This window comes from Vicugna pacos, chromosome 5 (genome assembly GCF_048564905.1).
Source record: "Vicugna pacos chromosome 5, VicPac4, whole genome shotgun sequence".
Lineage (NCBI taxonomy): Eukaryota > Metazoa > Chordata > Mammalia > Artiodactyla > Camelidae > Vicugna > Vicugna pacos.
Window position 1 is genome coordinate 88690891 of NC_132991.1, and position 14321 is coordinate 88705211.

Genomic DNA, 14321 nt, shown 5'->3' on the forward strand with positions numbered 1-14321 from the left:
GTAAACCCTCACTCAACTGCAAGGCTCAGCTCACACAGCACAGTTTGATGAAGTTCTTTAAAATTCACTTAATTTGTTTCCTATAGTTGTTATAACAATTTTCCACAAACTTAATGCCTTAAAACAATATAAGTCTATTATCTTACAGTTCTGGAGACCAGAAGTCTGAAATCAGTTTCACTGGACTCAAGTCTGGGTGTCAGCAGGTCTGGTTCCTTTTGGAGCCTTCCAGGGAGAATCTGTCCCTTGCCTCTTCCAGCTTCTAGAAGCAGCCTGCATCCCGTGGCTCATGGCCCCGTCTCTGCAACACTCCAACCTCTTGTTCTGTCATCATGTGTCCTACTACTCACTCTGAGCCTCCTGCCCCACTCTTAACCCTTGTGGTTACATTGGCCCCGTCAAGATAATCAGAATCATTGCCCCATTTCAAGCCCCTTCATTTAATTATATCTGTAAAGCCCCTTTCACCATGAAAGTTAACGCATTCATGGGTGTGGGAACTAGGCATTTTTGCAAGGAGGGGCATTATTTAGCCTTCTATACACATCCATCTCCAGATCCCAAAATACTCTATGAGACCACAGTTTACACTTTATTATCCTTACCTGTTATGTGCCAGCTTTTCCCACTTGTCTCCCCAATGGCATAGATATCTTTGTGTGCCCAAAGCCACTGATAGGGCCTGACACCTGGTCAGTCATTCACCAGATGTGTGCCAATGAAGTAGCTGTAGTATGCAAGGTATAAAGATAAAAGCTAGAGGGGTACTGTGGGAATAGAAAGGAAGTGGTGGGTATAGAGGAGGTTGTGAAGGAAAACTTGGAAAAGCTTTATAAGGAGAGCAAGAGAGGAGGTTCAGGTTTGAAAGCTGAGTCTGGATAACAGACAGCAGCATGTTATAGATTTGGAGAGGGAGGTTATTTTCCATGAAGACACCTTGAATTTGCATTGACAATGGGACACATCTGGAAGGCAGCTGGAATTACCAAGTTCACAAAGTAGAAACAAGAACTCATAATGGCATGAATCTCATTTTTCTTTCAGAGAGGATTTTTACCAGATCCATCAATAAAAAGATAAAAGGTAATTATCACTTGAACTACTGCCTCTCTCTAAGCTAAATATCACTTTGATTGCTTTCATTGTAATAAGGACATTTCAGGCAGTCACTTTTTGCACAACTGCAGGAGGTGCCTCTCACTACATAATGTTGTGTAGCTGGACTAATACATGGCACCAACAGAGAGGGAAAGATAAGGGTTTCCATGCCCTCTGGTTTTCTAGCAGATGCATTGCCCAGCAAGCTCTAGATACATTCACACTGCTTCTGTTCCTCTGCTGGAGATGGGACCCTTGAGTAGTGGAATAGCTCTCATCTCTGGGGTCTGCATAGCTTTTTTGATGACTGAGGTGGACACAGAGGGTTATTTCTTCCAACATGGCCAAGCCCTCTATGAAGATGAAAAGGCAACTCTTCCAGATAGGATGTTCTCCCCCTCTTCATAACCTTTCTTGTGACAGAGCTTATAGGTGATAATGACTGCCTATAACTCCCAGCCCTTGCTGGGAGAAGTTCCTCTAGACCTTGAGCTCCCACTCTTGGCTGCATATTGCAATTACTTACCCTCAGAGGTTCTGATGTTATTGTTCTAAGATGCTGTCTGAGGACCAAGATTTTCCAAAACTCCCCTGGTGGTTTTAATGCATGACAAAATGTGTGGGTCACTGTAGACCCACGCTGTACAATCTATGGTGTCCATCAGAATCTCATGGGCTTCTGATTCAGTAAGTGAGGGATGGAGCCCAAGAATTCGCATTTCAAAAAAGTTCCAGGTAATGCTGCTTTTGCTGGTCCAGAGACCACTACTTTAAGAAGCCAAAGGTCTCAACTAATGACTGCACATTAAAACCATCTGGGGAACATTTAAAACACACTGCTTTAAAACACACACTCAACCCAGACTAACTGAGTCAAGATCTCTGAGGATGGGGTCCCAGGCATCAGAATTTTCTTAAAGCTCCCCAGGTGATTCTACTGTACAATAGGTGTAGAACCACTGTTGAATGAAAGGACAAATTTCTTGCTAAAAAGATTAAAGAGACATGCACCAAGTTTGCAGGCTTCCTAGACAATGGAGTTTCAAACATTGAATTTGCATGCATCATTCTTTCTTCCTCAGGCCCACTCGCAGTGTACTTATAGACTGATGGTTCAGGAACTCTGACCTAGTAGCCTAAAAATAGTGGTCAGCATCCATGAGTCTCATCTGTTGTGACAAAACAGAAAAACAGTTACATGGCCCCATACCAGGGCAACTCAAGCCCACTAGGGGGTGTCCCCAAGGATGTCCCTGGCAGGCCATTCCTTAGGTTTTCCTATTGAAAGGGAGCACATGGGCAAGATACATCTTGCAGCCTAGAATTTCCTCCTACGTGCAGCTTTTGTGTCTCTTCTTTTTATATTGAATTTATACATGAAAAGAATTTACAAATTGAGGTATGTTGCAATTCACCTCAGCTCACTGGGCTCAGAAATGATATTCTGACTGTTATGATTTGGAACCCAAAGAGCAGACCGTTTTTCTTTGGCTAATAATATAGTTTTATAATTAAAGGCCCTGCATTCTTGTAGCAGTGGATCTCACAGAATCACTGAGAATGAGATTAGATATTTAAAAATTGGAATCAGCAGGACTGGTAATAGTTGGATATCTGGGATAGGAAAAGGGAGGACTCCATGTTCACTTTCAGGTTCCCGGGTGGAATGGTGGGGTGCTTAGTGAGTTGGTGGGGCACTAAAAGAGGAGCCAATTCAAGACAGGAAGACGAGGAATGTGGTTTGAGGCAAGATGAACTTTATTCATGATGAAAGACATCTAATTGAAGATGATGGAAAGTACAATTTGGGTGCTTGGAGACTTGAAAGAAGACTAGAGACACAGGTCTTAAAGCCTAGGGACAAAGTGTGGTAATTGTGATTGGGAGTAGTTGCGGTCATCTAGGATAGTAAAGGGACATAGAAGGGGACATAAGACAGAGCCCTCCAAAATTCCAACATTCCAAGTGAGGAACCTGAAAAGAAAGAGGCAGGGTGTTAGAAAAAAAATCCAACAGAGTGGAATGTCATCAAATAAAGCTTTAAGTGTGTTTCTAGAAAGAAGAGGTAGAGTGGCACTCCCTGCCACCTCCCCACTTCCTCACCACCCACCAGAGTCCCAGCTACCCATCACTGGATGGGCCAGCCCCTAAGTCTATGCATCATTTTGTGCCTAGATTGTCACACAAGGATGTGAATTCCTTCTTCCATCCTATTGTGTAGAAAGAATATATTCTTCTAAATGCAGAGCTGCTACCCATTGGACGAAATGTTCCCCCCCATACGGTTCTCTTTCTGCTCAGGTAGCCCAGGAGAGAAGCCGGGTGCCTGTCCTCTGGGCATTTTTCCAGCATAGGCACATCACCCTCATACAAAGAAATTGTAGTATACAGGGATTCACATGTTACTGCCACAGAGATTATCACAAAAAAAGAGGGAAAAATGTGATTTTCTTTGCCCACCAGTGGGCTCATTCCTTGACCAATTCTTATTTTGGTCAATAAATTCTATTGTTCTAATTTGAGTTTGTTATTCGACAATAATTAGACACAAAAACACTGTCAAATTTTTAAGTTCACTAAATGAAATTAAATCTGGCTAAAGGTCCCACATAATGAGATTGGTGAAAAATCCAGCATCAGTCAATTTTGTGAATCCTGTCATCTTCCTTATATAAGACAAAGAACCAGGTCTTCCACAGGCTCAGAAAATGAAGTTAGGGCCTTGGCCTTCAACTCCAGTGGCTGCTACTCCCATTCTCTCTGGACTTTGAGAGATGGCACCTCCGCATCTTATGTGCTAAGCTACATCATGGGGGCAGGCTATCTCAGGCTCCCAGAGCCAAAGAGCTCTGTCCTCCTTGGCATCCATCTGGTCACCTGTGCCCATGGTCTTTCCAACCCAGAGGCTCTGTCACAGGCCCAGGGGCACTCCAGGCACGGAATCCATTGTCCAGGAACTCCTCCTCAGGTCCTTCAACTCACAGAGAACTTATGGACAAGAAAATGGGATGCAATGGTATCTCAGAAGTTTATTCTCTCGTATTAAATTCTCAGTAATCACTCTTCAATGAGTCAATATAGATGATGCAATGTAGACAACTAGATAAGACATTGTATTCCTGAACCATGTTTTGCCTACAGAATAATAAATTTCTCAGACTATCTTTAATTTATTCCTTTTTTGTTGTTGTTGTTAGCCTTCCTGTGTCAGAATCTCTGGCTTCATAAAGAAAACTTTAAAGGTGTAACACACAGCCACTTCCTCCTGAACATCACTGCAGACCAGAATGTCTTCTGAAATCTCTGCTCACTTATGATAAAAACTCTTACCAAAGTGGGTACAGAGGGAACATATCTCAATACAGTAAAAACTATTTATGACAAACCCACAGCCAGCATAATACTCAATGGTGAAAAGCTGAAAGCTTTCCCACTAAAATCTGGAACAAAACAAGGATGCCCACTCTCACAGCAAAGGAAACCATAAGCAAAACAAAATGACAATCTATGGAATGGGAGAAAATATTTGCAAATGATACAACTGGCAAAGGTTTAATTTCTAGAATATATAAACAGCTCATACAACTTGATAACAACAACAACAACAAAAAACCAATCCAAAAATGGGCAGAAGACCTGAACAAGCAATTCTCCAATGAAGACATATAAATGGCCAATAGGCATTTGAAAAAAATGCTCGATTATCAGAGAAATGCAAATCAAAATACAATGAGGTATATCACCTCACACCAATCAGAATGGCTATCATTTTTTTTAACAATTTTTTATTGAGTTACAGTCATTTTACAATGTTGTGTCAAATTCCAGTGTACAGCACAATTTTTCAGTTATACATGAATATACATATATTCATTGTCACATTTTTTTTTGCTGTGAGCTACCACAAGATCTTGTATATATTTCCCTGTGCTATAGAGTACAATCTTGTCTATCTATTCTGAATATGCCTGTCAGTATCTACAAATTTTGAAATCCCAGGCTATCCCTTCCACAAATGATAAATTCTGGAGAGGCTATGGAGAAATGGGAACCCTCCTACTCTGTTGGTAGGAATACAGTTTGGTGTAGCCATTATGGAAAACAGTATGGAGATTCCTCAAAAAACTAAAAATAAAGTTTCTGTATGATCCAGCAGTCGCATTCTTGGGCATATATCCACAGGGAACTCTAATTCGAAAAGATACATGCACCTGAATGTTCATAGCAACACTATATATGATAGCCAAGACACGGAAACAGCCTAAATGTTCATCAGCAGATGACTGGATAAAGAAGATGTGGTATATTTATACAATGGAATACTACTCTGCCAAAAAAGAGTTAAAGAATGTTATTTGCTACAACATGGATAGATCTGGAGAATGTCATTCTACATGAGTTAAGCCAAAAAGAGAAAGAAATATACTATATGATATCATTCATACATGGAATCTAAAAAAGGAAAAAAGAAGACATGAATGAACTCATCTACAAAACAGAAACAGATTCTAAGACATAGTAAACAATCTTATGGTTACCAAGGGGAAAGAGGGTGGAAAGGGATAAATTTGGGAGTTTGAGATTTGCAAATATTAACCACTATGTATAAAAATAGGTAAAAAACAAATTTCTTCTGTATAGGACAGGGGACTATATTCAATATCTTGTAATAAATTTTAATGAAAAGAGTATGAAAATGAATATATGTATGTATATGTATTACTGGGACATTATGCTCTACACCGGATTGACACATTGTAATTGACTATTCATCAATAAGAAATAAATTAATTTTTAACTTTTAAAAATAAAAATAAATGAAATCTCCATTCAGTGTTGTTCCTTAATAGTTTGAGGAGATAAATTTACAAGTGTCACCTTGGTACAAGCAAAAGCCATGTGTTCTAGAGTCCCAGTGTTTCAACCTTCCAGGGTCTCACTGATCCCAGTGATGTCTGTATTATCTCTTTTTCTAGTGAGAAAACTTAAATGAGTGTGAGGTGTGCCATGGAAAGGGAGCGCTGTTCTCCTGTGATACTTGCTCAAGGATCTTTCATGAGAAATGCCACATCCAACCTAAAGATGCTGGCACGTTAGTGAGACCTGGCCCCCTCTTGCCCTTCCTTCTTGTGGTACAGCTTCTCCCACCATGCACACTTAGCTTGCAAGATTGTCTCTGGTTGCATGTGTCTTGATTGAGAAGCAGAGTCCTTGAGTATGGGGATCCAGAAATAGGGACAGAGCTGTTTAACAAAGCTAGCAGCAATAGATTAATGAGGAGAAAAGTCTTCAAGTTGTTTTTAGGTATAATAAACAAAGAAGTGACCCCCCCCACCTCCCTCACTTGGTTCCCAGACCCATGCACTTTGATGAGGTGATGACTCCCTACATTAGCTGCTGGTTTAAAGCAGACACCACCTGCTATGGGAACACACCAAAGCTGACAAAGCTGGGGCTGTGATGAGCTTTCAGAAGGCAATCACAGCAGTCTATCAAGTTAGTTGACCCTGAATCACGGGGTACATAAGACCCTTGAATTCTGTAGGTATTAGTCCACTGCTGCATTTTCTTGGCTGTAAGATATATCTTTGGTCAGAGGTGATGATATGTGAGATAACACATAGATTGACAAGGCACTCTATAAGTGGTGGTGTGAGCAGACTCGCTCTAGCCAGGAAGGATGATCTCTACCAGGATTATGTCTGTCCCTATAGAATACAGCATGGCCCTCCATAATGGGAGGAATCTAGTATAATTCACCTGCTCCCATGTAGCAACCAGAGAATGTGCACACTCAAGGATTCAGCATAAATTTCTGCAGTTAGACAGTCTGCAGAGGCAGAAGACAAGTCGTTGAGCTTATGTGTAGTCTCCAGCCCTGCACCATGGGCACTTTGTAATGGGCCCCCTGAGCAACCACTGGGGTGGCCAAGGAGAGAGGCTAAATGATATCTCTAGGGTGGATCATTGTATCCATCTAATTGTCGAGAGGTCCGCAGTACAGAGCCTGGGGGAGGAGAGGAGAGAATGAATCTAGGAGCAAATGGAAGATATCAGGCACTCTGTTGGTAGATTTCCTTTTCAAGAAGTTTCTGCACACAGATTCTAGATGTAGAGTTGGCAGGGCCAGAGGAAAGGATGCCTGTGGCTTATGCCCTGTGCTTATTCAGCTAAGTTGAGAGAAAGAGCTGGTTTTCTGATTTTTAATGTGATCTGATGACTCTTTGAGGACCGAGACTCCAGTGCTTAAGGTACTAATTTCCAAGGTTGGAACCCGCGATTCTAGCAGGCAGGAGTCATTACCAAAATCACAGTGGCTCAGATGGGAACCCTAAGTTTTGAGGTGAATGAGAGTCTTTACCCACTGTGACACCTCACTTAGACTGTCAGCCTTCTACTGCTATTGATGGGAGGGTTGTCTTTGGCATTTGAGCCCAAATGAGGCTCTAGTGCTGAGGGATGTCAGAGAGAAGTTGGGTACAGCTGGAAACTACAATCTGAGCAGAGCACTCCAGTGGCTATAGACACAAAGGTTGATTCACAGAGAACCTCCCTTTGCTGACCTTATGTCCAACCTCTCAGGAACCCATGGAGTTGCAACTTCTGCAAGATAAAGGCTCTTCAGGAAAGGTACTCAGAAAGCCAACCATGTCATCAGGAATCTGAGGTCCTGAAGAGGAAGATGCTGCCTGAGGAGCAGCTGGTGAGTTGAAATGCAAACCTGAAGCCTCCTCCTTTCTGTTTACACAAGAGAAGCAGCACCACCTTGCAGGGGGCAGGAGGAAAGGTGCCCAAGGCAAACTGCTGTCCCTTGCTGTGCTCTGATCACATGACCTGACACCAACATTTCTACGCCACAGAAACTTGGTGTCTGTTTCACAGTCTGCAAGTTTGGGAGTTGTGCATCTATCTGAGCATACATAAGGCTCATTCTCTCCAAGCTGCTTTTCACTTAAAATTTCCTCTCTTTTGCAGAAATGTGAGTTTCTCCTCTTGAAGTTATATTGCTCTCCAAAAAACCCCCTTTTTTGCCTCAGAACCACATTATATAAGTAAGAGCAACAAAACCCAAAACTGGCATCTGTCAAATTTGTGTTATGAGTCCAGAGGGTACAAGTTGCCATTATCTTTGTCTTGTTGGTGAATGTCTTAGTCAGCTCAGTCAGCCCTTCAAAGCTCAGCTGCTATAACAAATTGCCATAGTCTGGGTGGCTTAAACAACAGGAATTTATTGCTCACAGTTCTAGGGGCTGGAAGTCCAAGATCAGGGTGCTAGCAGGATCAGGTCCTAGTGAGGGCTCTCTTCCAGGTTGCAGAGAGCTGTCTTTTCTTTTTATCCTCACAAGGGAGGGAGGGAGTTCTCTGAAGTCTCTTACAAGGGCACTAATCTCATCCATGAGGGCTCCACCCTCATGACCTAATTATCTCCAAAAGGTCCCACTTCCTGATACCATCACAGTAGGGGTGACGATTTCACCATATGAATTTGAGGAACATAAGTGCTCAGTCCATAACAGTGGGAGTCTACAGAAGGTAGACTTGGAACCCTCTAATAGCCTGCCCTTTGGCACTTTGTCAACAGAGTAGAGAGGCATCTCGGGCCGAAGAAGCCCATGTGGTTAAACAAACTCAAGAAAAAGTTGAGGAAGATATACCTACTGCCAGGTGGAGGGATTTGTGCAGGACATGTGTCTCGTCTTCCAGAACCACAGACAGTATTCCAGTGTAAGTGGTTCTCCCTGCTTCTATTTTCTCTCGATTAAGTTGCTTTGTCTTTCACCTTCTTGTAAGCAAGTAAAAGTTGCAGTTTCCCTCATCATCTGGCAAGTCCACAAAGTAAAAATTCTGGCAGTATTTTAAAAGCCCTCTGGGCTATGGTGGGGCAGATAATAACAGGAGGCCAGAGGTATCACTGAAAACGTTGCCCGAGGACCTCAGAGTTTACTCCTTCTAGATAGACGGTTTGCCCACAGAGAACAGTGAACTGCAGACCTAGTCTCTTCCACAGGAAATGGAAGTGATGTTCTTTCTTTCTTCTTTTTTTTTTTCCACTGGATCTGGACAGTTCTGTGGGTACCTCAAAAGTCCCTGCCCTGGGCCTGGGCTCCTGACCCCACGCAGCCCAGACTCAGGGACCATTCTGGGGAGACTGGGTGTTGAGATACAGAGTATGTTCCTGTGCAGTTCGTGCTCCTGCCCTCTGACATCCAGGCCCTCAGGAATGTGTGGACAGGACCCACACACACACCTGGGCATCTTCCTATTTCCAGTGGTTCTAGAACTGCACTCCGGATTCAGAGCATGGTAGAGTTCTTACAAGCAGAATGTTTATGGCCTCGGTGCTCGTGGAGAAGTGGGGCCAGTTCTCTCATCTGCTAGAAGCACATTTTAAAGGCAACTTGTGTGTCTCATCTCTAAAGAAAGATACCAAATCACATTTCTCATATTTCAAAATCTTGAATTTCTTTACATTTGAATTTCTTTGTGGTGTATAATAAAGTTAACAAGGACTACCTTAAGGGATGGGAATGAAGGATAAAAGAAAACACCATGAATTTGCCTTAGACATTTCTGCACAATCAGAGTACTACAAGGAATATGTTCTGTGTTCAAAAATCAAATAACTAGATTTTAAAAAATTAATAAATTTCTCATGAAGAATTAAAATGCAGTATAGTACTATTTTTGCTCCTCTGTATTCAAGATGAAGAAAAATGATCCAGCAATCAAAGAACATAAGCTACTCTCAACTGGATTAATTTTCGCTTAGCATTTGGGGTAGTCTAAAATGAAACTCCAGGTTATCTGGAACATTGGGAGTCAAGCTCGTTGGCAACCTAAGCCCACTGGCAATAGCTATTATTGTTTTTGTCTTTGCTTTTTCAGGACAAGGAGAAATTCATCAGGCTGGGACTTCATCTAGAGGCCAGATCTGAGAATGATTTCACAGACATTTTTGCCATCCAGGAAATAAGCACAAACAGTACTCAGTTTGAGCCCTACCCTCTTTCTAGGTCCCCCTTCAGAGACTCCAGCAGCGACAAGAGATCATGCCTGTGACCCCACTGACCATTAGGCCCATTGCTGTGCAAATAACATATCACACTTCTTTTTCAAACTTGTTTTTTGTTGACATTCCTGCTAACTTATTTTTCTAAATGAAATTTAAAATTGTCAGAGACTCTTATTGAATAATTTAGGGTGAAATTTACAAAAGAAAATACCATGTCTTTCTATAAAAGATCGTGTTATGTGCTTTACTTGAATCTTTTATTAGGCTTTTAAGTTTTCTTTTCTTTTCTCCTCTCCACAGGATTTAATCATTTCTTATTTTACTCTCAGGTATTTAACACTTTTTTTTTGTTATTGTGAATGTGACCTTTTCCCAATATATTTTGTTACTGAGTTTTGCCTGTTATAGAAAGCTACTGTGATTTATATATTTTAGTCGCTGGTTACCTTACTGGATACTGGATAGCATTGCTTGTGGCCTCATCCCCAGTGGCATCAGGAAGCCCGTAGTGGATGCGTAGCATTTCCAATTTTCAATTCGCAGAATCATACTTGGTACAGCTGATAGAAGCATGCCTCACCTGGGCACTCAAACCTCTGACAGTCCTTGGTTCTGTTGGGGAATGGCTCTGCCATGGCATCCTGGGGAACTTGCATGTCCACATAGGCAAGACCTACCAGCAGCTGATCTAATCTAAGTCTTGAGAACGCCCTATCATCCTCCAGAACATGAAAGCCTGGGAGGCTTGTGAGGAGCTGCTACAAGGCTATTTCCCACCCACTGCCTTCTGTCATGACATGCTTTCCTCATATTCCAAGCTCTGAAGAGGCATGAGGTAACACGAATGTGTACCGTCACTCTTGCTTCATCATATGTCATCCACATCCCCCTTGGCATTGGTGCTACCCACTGGGACATGGGGAGCTATCACCTTCGCTCTTCTTGCTTTGCTGTCTATGGAAGTGATAAGCAATCTGAATCTTTTTTAAAAATTGAAATACAGTTGATTTACAATGTTGTGTTAGTTTCAGGTGTCCAGCAAAGTGATTAGATTAGATTAGATTAGATTAGATTATAGGTTATTACAACATATTAGTATAATTCCCTGTGCTACACAGTAAATCCTTGTTGCTTGCCTGTTTTATGTGTAGTTATTTTGTATCTGTTGACCCCATACTCCTAATTTATCCCTCCTCCCTTCCCTCTCCCCTTTGGTAACCATAAGTTTGTTTTCTATGTCTGTGAGTCTGTTTCTGTTTTGTATTTAGATTCATCTGCATTATTTTTTAGATTCCACATGTAAGTGATATCATTTAGTGTTTGTCTTTTTCTGTCTGATTTATTTCAATAAGCATAATATTCTCTAGGTCCATCCATGTTGCTGCAAATGGCATATTTCATTCTCTTTGATGGCTAAGTAGTATCTCATTACATATGTATGCCACATCTTCTTAAGCCAATCATCTGTTGATGGGCACTTGAATTGGCTATTGTGAATAGTTTTGTTATAAACCTTAGGGTGCATGTATCTTTTTGAATCAGAGTTTTTATTTTTTCTGAATATATACCCAGAAGTGGGATTGCTGGATAAAAGGGTAGCTTATTTTTTAATATTTTTAAGGAAACTCCATAATGTTTTCCATAGTGGCTGCACTAATTTTCATTTTCACCAACCGTATAGGAGGGTTAACTTTTCTCCATGCCCTCTCCAGCATTTATTTGTAGACTTTTTGATGATGGCTATTCTGACCAATGCAAGGTGATACCTCATTGTGGCTTTGATTTGCATTTCTCTAATAACTAGCGATGTTGAGCTTCTTTTCATGTGCCGGTTGGCTATTTGTATGTCAGAGAATGTTTTGTCTATGTTTTCTTCTAGGAGGTTTATAGTGTCTTATGTTTAAGTCCTTAAGCCATTTTGAGTTTATTTTTGTGTATGTGTGAGGAAGTGTTCTGCATGGGTCTGTCCAGTTTTCCCAGCACCACTTGCTGAAAAGACTGTCTTTTCTCCATTGTATATTTTTGCCTCCTTTGCCAAAGATTAATTGACTGTAGGTCTGTGGGTTTATTTGTAGGCTCTCTATTCTGTTCCATTGATCTATGTGTCTGTTTTTGTGCCAGTACCACCCTGTTTTGTTTACTGTAGCTTTGTAGTATTGTCTGAAGTCTGGGATGGTTATTCCTCCAGCTTTGTTCTTTTTCTTTAGTATTACTTTGACTATTGTGGGTCTTTTATAATTCCATATAGCTTTTATGATTTTTTATTCTAGTTCTGTGAAGAGGGTCCTGGGTGATTTGATAGGGATCACATTAAATCTGTAGATTGCTTTGGGCAGTATGGCCATTTTAATGAGATAGCCTACTTGTTATTTTTGTTTTTGTTGCTTGTGTTTTAGGTGTCATATCCAAAAACTCATTGCCAAGACCAATGTTAAAGAGTTTTGAGTTTTCCCCCTATGTTTTCTTCTAAAAGTTTTACAGTTTCAGGTCTTGACATTTAAGTCTTTAACCCATTTCAAGTTAGTTTTTGTGAGTGGTGTAAGATAAGGGGTCCAATTTTATCCTTCTGCTTTGGATTATCCAGTGTTCTCAACACCATTTATTAAAGAAACTCTTCCCCACTGAGTATTCTTGGCTCTCTTGTCAAATATTAGTTGACTGCATATGTGAGGGCTTATTTCTGGCTCTCAGTTCTGTTCCATCAGTCTCTGTGTCTATTTATATGTTTAGTACCACACTGTTTTGAATACTATAGCTTTATAATATAGTTTTAAACCAGGAAGTGTGATGCTTCTAGCTTTGTTCTTTCTCAGGATTTCTCTGTCTAGCCAGGATCTTTTATATATACAAATTTTATAATTTTTTTTCTATTTGTGTGGAAAATGTCATTGGAATTTTGATAAGGATTGCACTGAACCTATAGATGGCTTTGGGTAGTATGGACATTTTAACAATATTAATTCTCCCAATCCATGAACTCAGGATATCTTTCCATTTGTTTGTGTCTTCTTCAATTTCTTTCATCAAAGTCTTGTAGTTTTCAGTGCACAGCTCTTTCACCTCCTTGGTTAAATTTATTCCTAAGCATTTTATTGTTTTTGATGATATTGTGAATGGGATTGTTCTCTTTATTTCTTTTTCATATATTTCATTGTTAGTGTATAGAAACGGAACTGATTTTTGTATGTTGATTTTGTATCTTGCCACTTTACTGAATTTGTTTATTAGTTCTAATAGGTTTTTTTTTTTTGTAGACTCTTTAGGATTTTTGTATATAAGACCATGTCATTTGCAAACAGATACAATTCTCCTTCTCCCTTTCCAATTTGAGTGCTTTTTTTATCTCTTTTTCTTGTCTGATTGCTCTAATTAGGAATTCCAGGACTATGTCGAATAGAAGTGGTGAGAGTGAGTACCCTTATCTTGTTCCTGATCTTAGAGGAAAACTTTCAATTAATCAGGAGACAGGAGCTCTGATTTCAAGCTTGTATTGATGGACATTTTGCATCTTCCTTACCTGGACCACTTCTCAGTGCAAAGCTAGAGGCTTCTGGGGCTTGTCTGACTTCCAGAGTGTCATCTCTATTAACCTCTGCACAGAGAAATGAAATCACTTAGAGGACTTAATGTGTGCCCAAGGAGCCAACACAAAAGAAAATCACATAACAAGAAGGTGAGGGATGACCAGGGAAGATCCAGCAACTCAGGTAGGACTATGCCTGCCTGAAAGTACCCTGGTATGACTCTCACGTGCACCTCACCTACAGAGGTTACTGTTGCTTCAGCACTATCTCCAGAGACAGAAAATTTTACCCACAGTGGGGAGTTCTGCTTTGTCTCACTTTCAACTTTGCTGACCCTTCACTGTCATTCCACTTCTTACTCTTCCTACCTGTCTCTATACATCTCTTCTGGCTTTTACTCTGTCTCTCACCCGGGGTAATTTTGGAAGACAAGTGTTGAAGATGGCATAGTCTCTAGTACACTTGGTCTCTGAATGACTACATGGGGCAGAGCACCCTATCCTCTTCTCAATACTCCTTCTCCCACTCATGGTCTGGAACACTGTGGATTGTTCCTGCAAGCAAGAAATAACTTCTCCTTTTAGCAATTACAAATGTTTAGGTTCTATTTCATATAACAGATAACCTACCTTAACTAATAAAAATGATTAATCTGGACTCTTTAAAATTTATTATTTTATTTTGAA

General features: G+C 40.7%; 1 protein-coding gene and 1 pseudogene across 2 annotated transcripts in view; both read left to right on the forward strand.

Moving 5' to 3' along the window:
- Positions 1-5890, forward strand: part of SP100 (SP100 nuclear antigen) — a 71544-nt gene extending 65654 nt beyond the window's left edge. For both annotated transcript variants that reach the window (XM_072961829.1, XM_015242317.3), the window contains 2 exons: positions 1045-1083; positions 4296-5890. In XM_072961829.1, coding sequence (XP_072817930.1) covers positions 1045-1080 — 36 coding nt within the window. In that variant the 3' untranslated portion in view covers positions 1081-1083; positions 4296-5890. The remainder of the gene's footprint in view (positions 1-1044; positions 1084-4295) is intronic.
- On the forward strand, positions 1797-10332 carry LOC116280685 (nuclear body protein SP140-like protein; annotated as a pseudogene).
- Positions 10333-14321: the final 3989 nt, after the last annotated feature.